General features: G+C 24.4%; 1 protein-coding gene across 4 annotated transcripts in view; it reads right to left on the bottom strand.

Moving 5' to 3' along the window:
• The window catches only part of LOC129615475 (cGMP-dependent protein kinase, isozyme 2 forms cD4/T1/T3A/T3B), a 152,556-nt gene that overhangs the window by 6,667 nt on the left and 127,606 nt on the right, over window positions 1-18,283 (bottom strand). For 3 of the 4 annotated variants that reach the window (XM_055530716.1, XM_055530717.1, XM_055530718.1), the window contains one exon: window positions 11,472-11,691. In XM_055530716.1, coding sequence (XP_055386691.1) covers window positions 11,472-11,691 — 220 coding nt within the window. Of the gene's footprint in view, window positions 1-11,471; window positions 11,692-12,320; window positions 14,711-18,283 lie in introns of those variants that run through there. The other variant, XM_055530715.1, reaches the window with a different exon arrangement.

Below are 18,283 nucleotides of genomic sequence, written 5' to 3'. Positions count from 1 at the left end.
AAGTTTCAAATTAAATAGTTGGACTGAATAATTCATAATATTATGATTGCAGTGTTGCCGTAATATTCAATCAATAATGATAAAATGTGCATAATCTATAACGCTACGCAATGTCTCTTTGATTCCATACAGGAAAATTTCACTAAAAATATACAACATCAATATATGTACATATATATGCATGTATGTATATTGATGTTGGCAAATTAAAAAGTACATAATATATTTTTTTTAATTCGAATTTTTGGAATTATTTATGTGAATTTTAATATTTCATTTAGTTTCGCAGTTGTGATTCGAATCTCTAAAAAAAATTAATAAATTCATCCTTCTACTTAACTCAACTCATCAATTTTTTGTGTTTTTTTTTTTTTTGGTTTTTTTTTTTTCATAACAAACATTTTAATTTTAATTGGTATTCGGATTGGATATAGTGTATAGTAAATGAAAAAACAAAATAATATATAAAAAATAAATTGGATAATTTTGCTAAACAATAATATGAAAAACCTATTGTAGCAAAAAGAACATGACCGACGCCCGCATTGTACATATTCCAAATAATATTTATGAGATTTTCAACACAGTTCCATACTGCCCCAGAGAGTAATGAAAACGAATTTAGCTTCCCAATGACAGCCCGGTTATCCTTACTTTTACCAATATAACCAAAGAATTGCATGGTATAATGAAAATAGTTTATATAAATTTTTTTTTTCAAAATGTCGAGTTTAAAACTCATAAAATCAAATTTCCGATACAAATGAACCGATATTTTAAGAAAATGTGTAAATTGTAACATTTAAATTCGGACCATCAAATCCGACCTTTCAAATTCCTTGAAATTGAAAGATCATACATGATGAAGAAAAATAGTCAAAAACTTGATATTTGCCCTGTAAGAAATGCAATTATGGTTACTCAATTATACCGTTATAGCTTCTTATTTGATCAACAGGCCGAAAAAAAAGTAAATCAGCTGGTATTCTGTTAAAATATTGAAGTTCTTTTGCATATGTTCATTCAAACCAAATATTTTAAATTTAATGCTCTGTAATGAGCACCTCCCATATTATATACTGTGCTGCCGGTAAAAAAAAAGAAAATAACAAAGAAGAAGAAATAAGAAAACTCTCTTTATTAAGTGAAACCGTTATTATTGATTTTTTTTTACCGTTTATTTATTATTAGTTTAACAATAAATGATGAGTAAACTTGAGAATTTCATTTAAAATTCAATGTTTTTTTTTTCTCTTTATTTTTACAATTATAATTTTTTTGTTAATTATAGGGTTTAAAAATGTTTTGATTTGAGGAGAGGACAAGCAAACTGTGCATAAATAATATGGCATGCACGGTTATTTTTGTATTTTTTTTTTCTAAAATTATTATGCTTTACTTTATTTTTGCACAATTTTCCCAAAGCAGATTAAAAAAAAATTGAAAAACAAACTCATGTCGCGTAACAAATGAAGTTTTTATGATTTTTTTTTAAGAAAGTTTACAATACGCGCGTGTATGTGTACATATTTAATTTTTATGTTCGATAATACACTCTATAAGAATAAACAACGATCATTTATGGGAATGATTTTTCAATGATTGATGGTTTGCAACATATTACCTATGTGCAATTTATGAAAAACAAACGTTTAAACACACAAACTGCATAAGTAGTGATGAGCTGAAAACGAAAACTCGATCATTTTGTTTGTATGTGTGTATGTGAATTTGCATATTTGTTATTTTGCAGTAATAATGTGGTATATGAAAATTTTTATTTTATTTTTAAAAAATAAAATTTAAGTAATTATTTTACAATTTATTAAAATACATAACTGATCGATGTTGCCAACCTAATTCGAATTAAAACAAAGTTAAAACAATCTTAAAGCGGGTGCGTCCTACAAACTGAAACATTTTTAAATTATATGATTGGAATTATGCTATACAAAACGTATTGCAATCAAAAAATTCTAGGTATTTACATATCGAACTTCTTTTGATTTCAAAAAGCTTGCAAAGTTATATAATAATAATATAATTAAATTATCTTATATAATTAACACTGGGCTAGAGCTTATTATGGTATAAAATCAATGGTTTTGTACTAGTATCAATGGATATGAATCGATAGGGTTATAAGGAATACTGCAAATAAAATTATTTGTAAGCTACATACTGAATTATCGAATGTAATTCACAAAAGAGTCGATAAAATACACAATAAGAATTCAATTATGATTTTTGTATTTACTATGTAAGTTCATTTTCAAGTTTTAATTTATGAATATAATTAATATGGGATCTATTAAACGAAAATTAATGAAATTAGTGAATTAGTGACAAACTAGTGCTATTTAATCATTAAAACTTCATACTGCATACGCTTTTTGTAAAACGGCATCACTAATTGTATTAAATCAAAATTCACAAATCGTACATTTTCAAATTATATAGGACAAAAAGATCATATAAAATACCCACATTAATACTATTGTAAATTGATAATATTGCGGCTTCAAAACAATAAAATAAAATAAAAAATATTGAAACTGTTGACATTTAAACACGAAAATAAATATTATTACAAATGTCAGTAAATTTTACTGCAATAACTGTGAATTTATTCACAATTAATTTTAAGACAAACTTTTGAATTATACATGCAAGTTTTTACTGCAAAAATATTTAAAATTTTTGATATTTCCAAAAAATAAATTTACATATTAGCCTAAACAAGTCACATACTCTACATTTTATTGAATTGAAATCTATTTATAAAAATAAACCCATATATTCTACATATACATATACATTTGTACTTTATTGTAAAGTTGAATGCCCGAACTGTTTTGAGACCAAAATGTAACAGCAATAATTATTTTTTATTGTTCCAAGTGACCGCTTTTTGATTTCTCTCTCATATTTCTCGTAACATTATATTATACAAAATAATTTTGTTAAACATACAAATATGATAAGGTATTCACATAATATTATAACTATACATACGAACATAATATTTTTCACATTAAATTTATTATGTCTATCTACTCCAATTTCAAATTATTATTTCGGATATGTTTACACGGTAATTTTACATGGATAAATTTTGTAGACAATATGAGAAAAATAAAAATAAAAAAATTATGATTAAACTAAAAATTTTGTAAATTTTAACAGGTTGCATAAATTCCAATTAATATTAACTGTATAAAAGTATATGCATAAAATAATTAAATATTCTTGCGTGATAGAATAAAATTAAAATTTTGATAAGTTTGGTGAATACCATTTTAATTGTGAATCTCTTAAGACTATATTCTTTTAATTTTATTCGATAATAAAGCTTTATAAGCAACAATGCGGTTTAAAAATATATATATTTACATAAGCTTGCAATCGTGTCTTTAAAATCAACTATTTATCGGCATTTTTCACTCAAAAAATTAAAAATATTCAACACAAATTATCTTAAAAACGTACCTCAAGAAAGGGTATCGTAAACAATACCTCAATAATGAAGGGTATCGTAAGTTCATGTTGACATCAATAGATTTCAGTAAAAGTAGCAAGTTTTCAGTAATAGATTGAGTACCAATTATTATGTGCATGAGACTATTTAGAATACCTTATCATAGGTTTTAATATATTAATAATATTTTTTTTTTTTGAAGAGTGTTAGCATTAGAAAACCAATGCGTTCCACGAGAACCAGTGAGTGAAACTAAAAAATTAGAAAATAGCGAACTTGGAAACTTAAACTCATTTGTTTGGGTTTTGAATAATTTAACCTAAAAGTTAAAAATAAATAATTATTTTTTTCCTAATTATAATAGTGAATTTTTTCTTATAGCAATTTGCTAACGAACTAACTGATTTAATTAGGAATGCTACGTTTTTCCTTTTAAAATTTTCTTCTCTTTACACTTCTTTAAAAAAACGTACTAAACTAAGTAAAATCCCAATATTTTTTTTTGCTGGAAAAACGCAGTGATTGTTTGAAAAAAATGCAAAGAAAGGAAATTATTTCACCTTGTATACATATACAAAATATATTAGAAATTCCACCGTTCAAATCATGCATGAAATCTAATTTTTCTCCTAATAAAGAAGTACTCATTAAACCGGAAATTAATGAATCATGACCTCGTGTCTTACCAAATACCATCAATTACTTTATTTTTTTTTTTTTTCTTTTAATTTTCTGATAACTTATACTATCTCTATTTAATCTTTAATTTTTTTTTAATAAAAATATTTCATTAAAAAAACTATTATGAAAACTCATCTTTTTACAAACATACTATGACTGACCGCCGACCTAATTTCGAAGTCAAATTATCAGTTATCCATTTACCAATGCATTAAAACAAAAACACCAAGAAAAAGAAAAAAAATTTGAAAAAGTTAATAATAACTCATTTATCTTATAAGCTATTAAATTACTAAAAAGCATTTTGCAATAAAAAAAAAACTAACAAAACTAATAATAATAACCATTATGAAACGAAATTATAGTAGCATCAAATTACCTTATAGGGGTATGGAACATTATTAAATCTTAATTGGGAAATAAAGGTCAACAAAAAAAAAAATTAAAAATTATTGAAGCAGCTGAGAAAAATGTAAGAAAAAAAAAAAACTTAAATTTTCTTTTAGCATTTTTTCTTGTAGTAGATTAAGAGATGACCAAATTCATTATTACGTATTCGAACTTAAGACTCTCAAAATATCCGATTGCAAAAAAAAAATGTGATTAAAGGTTAAAAAATAAAATAAAAATAAAATCATTAGCAAAATGTCAAAAAAATCATCGTTATTTGACTGACAATAAATTAAAGTTCATTAATTAGTTAGAAATTATGATTTTTTTTATTCTCTTGCTTTATATTGCTATTAATACCAATTGGCAATGTTTTGACAGTGTGGCAATAATAATAAAACCAAAAATTAGAAAAAAGTTTTTTTTTATTTTTTGCTTCATCAACTCTAATAAATAATGATCGGCTTTTTTTTTTTTCAGTGTAACATCAACTTGAAATTTTCTTTTAAAATGTTGCTTTATTACTGAAAGCAAAATGCTTTCGGCAAATTTTAAACTTTTACTAATTTTCTTTGAATATTAAAATTTTTTTTAACGCTTCTGTAATTTATTAGGTTATTTTTAATTAATGCCAAATGATTTATGTAAAAATTTTCTTGAATACTAGCTAGGCTATGTAAAAATTCAAAATTACGAAGAAAATTGATTGCTTTCTGTGGAAAGCAACTCGTTCCGACCTTATAATGTTTTTGAATACGATCTTAGAATTTTTGGATAAATGTGATGAATCTTCACTAATGCATGTTATTCCTTTATTTCAATCGAATATCGGAATAATTCTTCTGAATAAAGATTTATGACTTATTCTTCAGAAAATTTATTTAAAATCATCCTTTTGACTTTTGGCTCATCCTGTCTGCAAAATTTGATGAAAGAAGATATAATTTTTGTACGTATAATTTTAACGTTCATGCCATTCTTTAATATTTTTGAGACTCTGTTTATTAATTCAAATATACTGTATAAAATCTGACTTCTTGTCCTAAATCCTCTGATTTGTTTCGTTCAGGGTAACCGCATCGGAATACATTTCTCTTTTGCCTGTATTTAGTATATCTTATGAAATATTTAAATTTGACTAAATTTCGTTAGAGACTTTTGTCTTTTCAGTATTTTATGACAGAAAAGGAAATTAAATTCCAAATTCTACAGCAAATCTTAAATAATCGCAAATTTACTTTCATTTAAAAAAATCTCATTATTACTGCTTTATTGACCTGCATAATTACTTTTCATACAAGAAACTCAATAGCTTGAAATTAGATACCAAAGTATATTATAAATTATTTTTAGAAAACTTAAGAAGATTCATTGATCTCAAATTTCATTAATTTTTCTACACTACCAAGCATATGGATTTGAACTATGACGATTGATACTAATAGAACTATAACTAATGCCACAAGATGAAATTTCTAAGTATATTTAATTTTCTATAATTAATTAAAACCGATTGTATGATGATATCTTTGACAAGCATTCATTTATACCGACATAGCGATAAAAGAATAGTTTCTTCATATTTCCTATTAATATTATTGGTGTTGAAAGAAAAAAAGAATCACGATTTTTTTTTTAATAAAAAATTATTTTGCTTTTAAATGAATAACGATTTATACACAATAAAGTTATATAATTTATATTATACATAATGTGTTTTTAAAATTATTATAATTAAGAATAGCATTTTTCCAAAGGGTAATCGGTTGTGTTATGTTCTGGATTTTGACTATTTAATATTAACTGTGTTGTTAGTACCTTTAGCTACATATTATATAAAGAAACTTTTGGATGACTTTAGTATATTTAATCTTCATCATTAAGGCAATTGATTTAGAATTATGCTTGCAGTGTTTTTGCTCTTTTATTTTTACCTATAAATAAAAAGTTAGTAGTTTCTTTAAATATTTTGCAGAAGTAAATTAAGAATATAAAGACTAAATAAAAATTTGAATTATAGTAAAACAAACGACAATTACAGTAAGCTGTCCACAAATATACATAAATATGCTTGAGAATAGCAGAATGTAAGCTATACTTTATTTTACTGTAATAATCAATATTATTATAAGAGCAGTAAACATAAAAATGAATAAATAATAAAATATTTAAAGGAGGAAATAACAAATAATCGCAAGTAAATGGACTTCCAATAATGGACTTGGCACTAAAATTTCTGTTTGTAACAATATTTATAAAATATAAATATTATTTTATTTATTTTATATAAACATTTAATTTATTTTCTATTGAAATTTAAAAAAAAAAAAAAAAAATGTGCGCCCAGAATTATGCAAATTTTAATAAATTTCATAATAGCATTAATCAAAGTACAACAGCATATGTAACGTACAAGTCTTAAATCTAAAAATAAATAATGTTAAACTGGAATTTACTACTGAAATCTAAAGTATACAAAACCATGACTACATTTTGAATCGAATCTAATTTCTTCTATTTACACCACTTTAATTAATAAAAAACTGTTAAGAAAAACTTTAAATCCAATATAAATATACAGGGTGTCTAACAATTTATAATACTCCCAATTGTTATCATCAACTCTTGGACGCCTGATACATGACATTTTTCTTTTTAGGTTTTCTTTCTCGAATTATGGGGCTTCACACCGTATTCCAAGTTTGATAATGTTTGTCATATTCCCCGCGCTATGGCAATTTTTTGTTCATCTAGACGCATTCTGCTGCCCTGCTTCGATTGTACATTTAATTTCTAACACCCTGTATTCGTCGTTTTATAATTTACGTTTTTTACATTTATTACAGTTAAAAATGTAAATTATTATACAATTTTCAATAGTAAACCTACAATTATAAACAAAAATTGCAAATGACTATTTAATTACTAAGTAAAGCAAAGTTTCGGTAATAAAATCCCATTTAATTACATAATATCGATATACGATAATTTTTAGGAAACGAAAACAAAAATTTTAAATTAAAATACAAAAAAAAAAATCATCAAAAATTTTAATCTTTTATGTACCAACTTTGAATACAAACAAAATCTCATGAGAGTGCAAATTTTTATTTTATAAATGAATTTTCGATTCGTTACTTTTCCATAATAATGGAGTTAAAGTATATACATAAATAATTTAGTGCGGAAATTTTTCGAAATCATAATATTTAATTATAAAACCGAAAAACAAAAAATATATTTTATTTTAAATCCAAGTCTTCTGAATTCCACCGCATTGAATGAAAGGAAATAAAAAACAAAAACTATAAAATTGATAAATCAAAACGTACAAAATACAGATAACCTCAATGCATTCTCATATACATAGTCAGATCGTATTATGCTCCAATTGTGTGTGAAAGATTTGTTAACAGTTGTTATTATATCGCGTATTAAATATTCAACAGAAACAAATAATAAAGCACATAGAAATTAGTGAATGAAAATGAAATTTTTTACCCTCTAGTTTCTGGTTTTTTTTTTTCTACTTTTTTTTTTTGGTTTTCTGCTCTTTCGTTTTGTAATTTTTATTATTTACTTGATGTTTTTTTTTCCATTTTTACTATATTTAATTTTATTTTTTTATCATCGTTGATTTTAAGGAAGAATAATGATCTTCATTGCACCAGAAAATTGAATTCGCGTAACAAAATGTATGGTGGATTTTTCATCATAGAAGTATAGATATTTATTACCTATACCTATGCATACATATATAGTATAAAATGAAAATAGAAAAGAGGTTGACAGAAACAACTTTGGGGTATATCATGTATGACATTAAAATTTATCAAAATCAAAAGTTTTCTGTATTAGAAGAACGTTAACTTACTTGTACACACACAAAATAATAGAAAGTCCCGTTAGACGAAATTCTACCTAGTACGAAATGCTTTGTTACATTTCGCATCATAAACAGAATTTTCTTATATTTCTTAGAAATTTTCTTAATCTTTAAAACGAAGCATTCATAACAGGAATAAATTTCTTGACATTTTAATGACTATTGTTTTTATAACACGAAATTAACAAATACAACCCTTACAATTTTAATATATGAAGAACATCTTTAGTACGAAATTGGTGATTTGAAAATTTTTCGAGTGTATTGAATCTTTTCTCCTTATGCAAAATAAATATACAAATTTAGAAAAAACAAACAATTTTGTATGTACAATTAAGTAGATGGAATCACGATTTGTATTTTTATTTTTCATATTCTTTAACGCCAAATTTCTTCAATACGAACTAATTTTCATGTTATGGAGGCCCGACTGTCTTCTCCTATTGAGTTTATTTGTCTTCTACTATGTTGTTATTTTACAAATATAAGTAAGTATTTGTATTTTAATGTCACTCACAACATTATACGATATTACGATAATACTCGCCATTTGTAGTGCATTATAAATCTAATGGCAAATTTATTATACCATAATATGAACAAGTTCAATATATGAAAATAAACATGAATATTTGTTTACGATTATAGTGTAAACATAATATTATATTTTAGTATATGGTAAGTTAATTATAAATTTAATTTTAAAGTGAAAAGTAATAAATATTAGGATTGTAAGCTAACTTAAATAATAATTCAATTTGTTGTTATTTTGTTTTAGCATTAATTACAATATTTGAAAAACCACATTCTTATATTATGTTGCATAAATTGCATATAAGCGCAGAGACACCATTGTATACAATAACAACCATTCATATATAGAATAAAAGTTGATTGATGCAAGACGACATTAATGGCGACAAGAAAAAAAAAACAGGCAAGAAAATGAACAATTTAATAAGAATAACAAAAAAAGAAAAAATTTCTCCAAGCGTTTTGTTTTTTTTTTTATTTTTTACTCCGCTTTATTAGAAAACAAAAACAACACAAACGCCCAACTTAAACTAATTTTAAATCTATATAGATAAAAGTATGGCATACAATATAAAATAATTTCACTTTCATTATTTTCATTTTAATCTTTGGGTTTTTTGTAATTTTTTTTTTTGCTCTAATTGAAAAATTTCATTTATTTAAATTTCAAATAACAATTTGTATACATGTAGTCATGTAAAACATACAAATATACCATATTAAATACACGCAAAAAAACTTCAATATCAAATCGAAATTTAAGTCATGCGTTAAAATAGTTTTGTATTTCGAAGTAAATTTTAAGTTTTCTCTGAAATTTTTTAATACAATTTTTCTAAAAAGATCAATCTCTTTCTATATAATATTATTAAAAAAATTTGATAGACGTGATTTAATTAAAATTGAAATATTTTGATAATTTCCAACATTGAAAAATCATTATTAATTTTTTTGTATAATAATTTTTACGATCAGCATAATAACGTAAATTTATTTATAAGATAAACTGAAAAGAGAGTAATTATGATATGAATTGGTAATTGATGCAACAATAATTGAAATTGAAATTTAATTTTTCTACCAATAACTTTGAACTTTGTAAAAATTAAATTAAAAAGAAAGTGAATTTTTTTTGTTTTGAAGAAATTGAAAGAAGAGAAAAATTTATCAATCATTTGTCTACTGATTGTTCTTTTATATTCAATTTAATCCTCAAATTGTAAATTATTTTCTAGGTCCAATTATTTTCTGTTTTTGTTATTTAATACCCAAAAATCAATCGAAACAGTTAACAAATGATAAATCAAGCAATTTATCAAAATACTACAGGAATTTCATAAAAAAACCCCTTTCTGTAAGAGAAAATTAAGGGGTTTCCTTCACTTCTACATTTAACAATTTAATTAACAACATTTGAATTCCGTTATCCGATAGTTAATTTTTTAAAATATTTATGCAATTTTAAAATCCTAACTGCATTAGGATTATAGAAAAAACAAACAATACTTTTAATATAACAGATTTAAAATACTAACTGGGCAAGTATTGAATATACTTTAATACAATTCAATAATAATGGCATTCCAACAAAAATAATGAAAGAATCAATAACACTACAATTTAAATTAATAGTTTATCTATGTTCTTGATAATCGCAACAAAGACATAATTTTATGCTACCATCGTTATTTATTAAAATTATAATTTTTACTAAAATTATGCGCATCTTCCAATAAATATTGGAGTTTTAAGATTTGGAGTCTAGCATCTGTTCAATTTTTAAAGGTCTTTTCAAAAAAAAATTTAAAAACAAAAATGCTTTTTGGTTTGCCCGTTCGTCTTTACTAGAAACTTATTTTCACAGAAGAAAATTTTGTCTTAATTTGTAAAATTCTAATTTTCGGCATCATATGTTTCCGAAACTGCAAGCTTTCCTAAATTTCTATAAATAAGCTAGCGCTATGCCATGACTTCAAAAATTCCGTGAATTAAGAAAAATATTATTATTTTTCTTAATTCACGTAATTAGCCCTTAAACTCTAACATTATGTAATCCTACATGTATGCAATAATTAAAATAATTCCGTACATGAATGGAAATAATTTTGATTATGTATAGTGGTAGCAATGTAGTAATAATAATAATAATAATAATAATAGTAATAATAATACAAAAGCAGAATGATATTTTTTTCTTTCTAAAATCATATTTGCAGTAAACAGTGATTGACTGTGATCATAATGAAGCTAGTACTCTTATATAAAATACCTGACTTATTAAAAAGGGACATAATGTATAATATATGTGATTCTATGTGACAAAGCTGCACACAAACATAATAATATAAAAATTATGAGTCAATTTTTTCTTTTGATATTGTGATTGAATATAAATTGATTTTTTTGTCAAATTATTTAATTAAAATTTATTGCTATAAAAACATTTAATGAAAAAAATGAATTTTGATTGCACAAATAAAAATTAAATGAAAATATTCTTACCTCTTTAAGAAATCTGTATATTCGGCTTGACGTATTAAACCAGTTCTCATCATAATTGTTTGGAAACATTGTCGTTCGATGGCCCATAATTTACAATCATTTATGGCAGTTATTGTTGCTGTACGCTGACAATTATATAATATTGCTAATTCACCAAGTACTTTAGCACCAGATAATGTTGAAAGATATTTTCCTTCTCTGGACACTTCAACACGACCCTCTATTTTAATATGTACATATAATTTGTTTTGTTTTTTGTTAAGTGGACAGACAAAAAGAGAATAAAAATTAGATTTCATTAATATTTAAAATCATGTTTTCTTTAAAAAAAAAAAAATCTAAAATTAATGTTGTAAAATCAACAAAAATATTGAGATATGCAGATTATTTGATTCATCATTTCGTATGTTTTACTGAAAATTAAATCACAATGACTTTAAACTAAATGAATCTCACGTTTGATTTGAATTAAATGTAATTTAGCGCAAATGAAAAAGACGTGATGAAAGTGCCAAGTTGAATTTTTTTTTTTGTTTTTTCATGTTTATTTCTAATTTCATTTGAAATGAAAACTTTTTTTTTTTTGAAAATTACATACAAGTGCATGGTATGCTTTTAATTCACAAAAAAAAAGGTTTATTTCATGACTCCTAAAAACAAAAGAGCTGCTGATCATATTTCGAATATAAAAGATAAAAATTAAAATTAACAAAATTTCAACATGGTTTTGAAATTTTTTTTCTTTTATAAGATGTTAGTTTATTTTTAGTTTTACTAAAACCGGTTTCTTTGTCTAAAAAAAATTGTAGAGGAATTTTGTTTTTTTATTTAAAAATTATAAATTCTTACCACCATTGATCTCTTTATTGGCATCATTATTTGTACTTTCATTTTCATTATCTTTAAGTATATTACCGGTACGACGTTTTCTTGCATAAGTATGCACTGGAACAATTAATCTTGGTCTTGGTATTATAAATTGATCATCTGTATTACTTGATGATGAACTACCAGGTTCACGTCGACCTCTAATACTATTCTTATTGCTATTATTATTATTATTATTATTATTGTAGCTCATATTATTGGGTGAATTTTTTTTACTAACATCATTAACATTATTATTTTTTGTGTTAATCCATTGTGAATATGATGATGATGGATCATCGCTTATAGAATCTTTTGAATCTCTTTCTATTATACTTTCATAATTTGGTTCTATTGAATTAGTATCGGTTGTTAAATCAAAATCTAAATCAATATTATTAAAATCAATTATTTTATCCATACTTAATTTACTTTTAATGGTACCATTAGAACGAATTTGATTTCTATTATTATTATTTTTCATATTTGAATTTAAATTAATTTTATTATTATTTATTAAATTAGATTTACTATTATTATATTCTTCTGGAAATTTAATTGTATTTCTTATTTGATTAGAATTCATTGATGTTGTTGTATTATTATTTGTTAATCTTGGTTTTGGTTGTGGTGCTACTGGTGCTTCTGATGGTGGTGGTGGTGGTATATTTGATAAAATTATATTATCATTATAATTATTTGAGTAATTAATTGGCATTTGACGTTGTCTTGGTCTTGGCAATGGTTTATATGTATCAGGTATTTCTGGTAATTGTGTTGGTATTAAACGTGCACTTTTTGCACGACTTAATGGACGTGCTTTAATTGTTAATGTACGTGTTTTATTTGATAATTCCATATCATCCAAATTTTTATTTATCACATTTTCATGGTCATTTGTATTTGTATTGTTTTTAATGTCATTATTACTATTATTAATAAATCTAGTATCACAGATCATTGATTTTGGACGATTTTGACCAGAAGATTGATAATGATTATTTTTTTTTGAATCAGATCTCATAAATGATTTTTTCTCATTATTTGAAAAATTATTTTGAAATTCTTTTGCCCTTTTACTATTATTGTTAATAATTTTATTATCGTTATTATTGTTATTGTTATTATTACTATTATCATTATTATTTGAATGCATTTGCGATGATGATAATGATGACAGTGGTGATATTGATTGTGATGACGATGATAATGGCGATAATCTTAATGGTATTTGACTTTGTTGTTTGGTTGGTTGCTTTTCTATCACAAAATTATTTGTTTCTGTATTATTTTTTAAAAATTCATTATTTTCAAATTCAGATGATTTTGAATCAGTGATTAAATCGGTCAATTGATTTGATTTTTTACTTTTCCACATTTTTCTTAAATCATTAATGTCAATGATATTAGAGCATGTCGAAAAGGATTGATTATTTAAACCAGTTAAAACAGTTTGTGATCGTTTTAAATTTATTTTCGATGATTGATTATTATTGTGAGTATTAGGAACACTTATTATTTTATCATAATTTGTTTGAACACCTTCGGGTACCTGTTGTCTTGGTCTTGGAATTCTTTTATCACCACTTGATAATGATTCCGATGACATTTGTTTATATTTCGTAAAATTTATTTCATCTAATTCAACATCAAATGTTTTTCGTCGAACAGTACAATACATATCGGTTTTATTGAGATTATCAATACTATTACTGTTATGATTTCTGCTACTGTTATTACCATTTTTGTAATTATGATTATTGCTATTGTTATTATTATTATTTCCATTAAAATTTTTAAATGATTCATTCGAATTTTTTGAATTTTGATTTGAATCATAATTTGAATTTATTAAATCATCCCAACCAGGATACTGCTTCCTTTGTTTTCTTCTTAATGTTGATGGTTTATAGCCATTGAGTTCCTTAATTGTTTCAACAATATCTCGATCTTTATTTGCAGATTCAAGTGATGCAATCTGTTCTAATGTCATTTGATATTTATTTAATGATGATATACCATCATTTTTTTCATTATTTCCATTTGATGAAGATGACAATAAAATTGATGATGCATTTTTATCATTTAGGCTATTTGGTCGTTTCAGTTTTATTGTGTTATGGGCTTGCATCCAATTTGCTTCATATATAATACCCATTTGATTTGTTTTGTCTAATGATAAACTTGCATCCATAACTGCTTTGCCAGGATAATGTTGAATTTTCATTTTTTAAATTTTTTTTTGTTACTTACAAATTTTCGGTCGAAATAAATTATTTTCAAATTTTTTTGAAAACTAATATTTGTCATCAAAGAAAATTAATATTTGCAGACATTTTCCAATTTGTTTTTGTTAAATTTTGTAATAATTACTAAAAGAAAATAATTATTAAAATAAAAAAAAAATTATTAAAAAGTCGTAAAAAATTTTAATGTGTTGAAGTCTTGTAATTCAAAGCGTAAATTACAGCAAAATCGTCTTGCATTGTTTATGGTCGGTATCTTCCAAAGAGCATCATTCAATTCACGCCTTATTCACAATACAGAAAATATAAGTTTAATAAGGTTAACTAATTTCATCATATTTCCGAGATTATAAAGCTTATAACATTAAAATTTCGCATTAATGAAAAGAGTAACAGTAACAGTGTTTTATTGAAAATTGGTTGCGGTAGTATAAGTTCATATATCTGCCATACAAATTCAAAAAAAAATGGGCATCTAGCCAATACAAACTACAATATGTAAGTAAATCGAGTACTACCAAGCTAAGTAATAGAGCCAGTCTAAAACACGTCTTACGAAAGTACTGAATTTTCTTGTTAGGGTGTGAAATAGCTTTTGACAAACATTTATATAGGTATATAACAAATTTGACACTGGCAATTCTATTTTTTCTTGTTTTAATTACAAATTAAAGCAAGAAAATTACAAGAATCACTAAAGTTGCAAATTTTAATCAGCAAATTTTATATTCGTCAGCTCTAAAACACAGCAAATTTCCAGTGAACACAAATGTGCTTACTTGAAAAGAGTAAAATGTTTGTACTTATCTTTATGAGTCTCAGATCAGAAACAGACTGATAATTTAAACATTAAAACATGCATAGGTATTCAATGTACATACATCACAAAAAAAAATCTATTGATCATTTGCTAACTTAACAATATTAACAAAGAATTCAATTTCAAAAATTAAAGTTGAAAAAAAAAAACAATATTGTTTCACAATATTTTTTACATATGTTTTCTGATGAAAAGATGATAGATAGCATCAATCAATTTAATAAAGTTCATAAAAAACACAATAAAAATAATTTATAGATACATACAATTCAAACTATGGAAAAAAAACTCTTGAAATAAAAAATATTATCAGAGCGGAAGTTCATACAAAAAAATAAAAAAAACAAATGAAATGAAGTTCAGAACATTTACACACAGATTTTACAACCGCTAATAACTATGATAATTTGTTGTTTTTTAGCACTTTTGCATAAAAAATATTGATAAAACCTGCTTATTAATTTAACTCTGTCGGTCCGGTCGTTCGTCCGTGGAATCGTTTACAAAACTTCTACACCTTTGAAGATAAAGAGCTGAAATAATATGTAAACAGTTCTTTGCTATAAACTTATTTCCGTAGAAGAAAATTTTTACCCATCTCTCCCCCCTCTAAAAGCTATAGTCCCTCAACGACCTAAAAATGCCTTTTTTTTAACTACTTATTTTAAAGATACCATAAACATTTTTCAAATTTTGTTAACGCAGAAAAATACTGTCGGGCATTTGCTGCTATGCAAAATAGTTGCTAAAATTAAAATTTTTTATGTCGTTTTTGTTACGCCGTAAGTTGTAGGAGTCTGAAATTAGACATTATTAAATAGCTTTCAGATGTTATTATAAGTAGTTTATTTCGATAGAAGAAAATTTTTTTCCACCTTAACTCCCTCACAAGTTATGGTCTCTTGAAACTGGGAAAGTTTGAATTTTTGGCACCCTATATTTCCGATTATGCAGAAAGCTAACGATATATAATTATTAACTCACGCAATTCACGCTTTAGTTGGAGTATTATCCTGAATGTATGCAATCTTTGAAATATTTCAGTATATCAATGAAATTAGCCTAAATAACGTAGCCAAATTGTATTTCCAGATTCCCAGCTGTTGAAGGGAAAATTGCTACTTTACAAACCATTGAATTGCCCTAACTTTATTTCTTAATACATTTTCCACATTTTAACATCATGTATTCGTGTATTCTTTATAATTAAAATTATGAACATGAAATAAATTAAGAATTCATTTTTTAAAGCAAAAGACTGGCCAAAGAGGAGGAATAATAATGCATACTAGAGAATCATATGGAAAAACTCAACATTTTCATCTTTAATATTTTGCAATAAAGAATCTGATATTTTTATACCCACATTTTCACAGCATTTAAATTTTTTGTGTTTAGTTTTTTTAATATTATTTTTATGTTTAATTAGAAGTCTTGGTGAGGTGCAAATTATAATAATATTAAAAAAAGAAGAAGAAGAAAAATACTGAATTATTAAGTATGAACAATTAGGTTATTGGGTGTTCTATTTTATAGAGAACAACAAAATAGAATAGAAAGAAAAGTAATAAAATATAAAAATAAATAAGAAATAAAATTAAGAAAACTAGGTTAGGTTTTCAGATGGTCATTTAAGCGATTAAAATACAAAGTTGTATAATACAATAAATTTTGAATAGGTACAGGTAGGTAGTGAGAAAACTTTTAAATATTTACTTTTACAGCTATATAAAATTCTTATTTATTTTTTTCTTTTTATATTTAAATGTTTACAGTGTTAAAATTTTGAATCAAAAACTGATATAATGCAAAAGCGGAAATTTCCAAAATACCAGTGATTTTTTTTTTATATTTAATTGCTATATTTAGAGTATTGTGTAATATGTGAATTAATTCCTTAATGAGATTTTTATAGTAATCAAAGTGCTAATAATAATATTTATAGTTAAACTGTCATACATGTTTATTTGGTTTCTTACAATTTATCTACTGTATAGAGTCAAATCATTCATTTTGCTATATAGTCTGTTTTTGTTTTTTACAAATTTGAATTGCTGCTATCCTTTCAAGGTCGTCTTTACAATATTGTAATAAATAAGCATTTTAAATACATAAAAGAGGTTTTATACATTATTTACGGTTTAGGTTTCATGGCAAAATATACTAGAGAGAATAGATCACTGTAATACTACATAATTTACAGAGAACTGTTTATTACTATTATTTGTTCAAGTTAATACTCGAATATCGAGGAAACCTTGTTTACGTTTAAAAAGTATACGTACTAAATTGAATTTATTAAATGTAAAATATAAGCGGTAAGTTTTCGATATCTAATTGTAACCAATTTACTTCTATTTAACTTGCGTATTTACAGTACAACTTGTTTATTAGAAATCTTCATTAAGGAAATTACTGACTTAAGTGAACATTTTTTATGCGCTCTTGTCATTTCACATTAAACTCATACCCTCAATACCCTTTTATTCTTTTGACAGACACACTCTTTTCTCAATAGTTTACAGCTGTACATGTTGAAAATATTGACATAGCATACAAAATTCTCCTTTGTATAAGAGTGGACAAAAACCGAATTTAAATAGAATGCAATAAAATTTACAATCTATTTAAATTAATATGTTACTATTTTCGAGATATATATATTTTTTTGTCAAAACCCCTTATAAAACATTAAGTTTCCATCTAGAAGGTAAAACTTCTGCTTGCAAGAAACAAAATTAATATCTCTATTATTTTAGTGTTTTATTTTAAGCGGGTTTTATACAGTATTTCTTACTTCTATTTTTACAATCCATTCATATGAGGCATCCTTTATATTCCAATGACATTAACACCTTTTTAATTAATTCATTTGAATG

This window comes from Condylostylus longicornis, unplaced genomic scaffold, assembly GCF_029603195.1.
Source record: "Condylostylus longicornis isolate FDR11 unplaced genomic scaffold, ASM2960319v2 ptg000135l, whole genome shotgun sequence".
Taxonomy (NCBI): domain Eukaryota; kingdom Metazoa; phylum Arthropoda; class Insecta; order Diptera; family Dolichopodidae; genus Condylostylus; species Condylostylus longicornis.
This window is presented reverse-complemented; position numbering and strand designations above follow the sequence as displayed.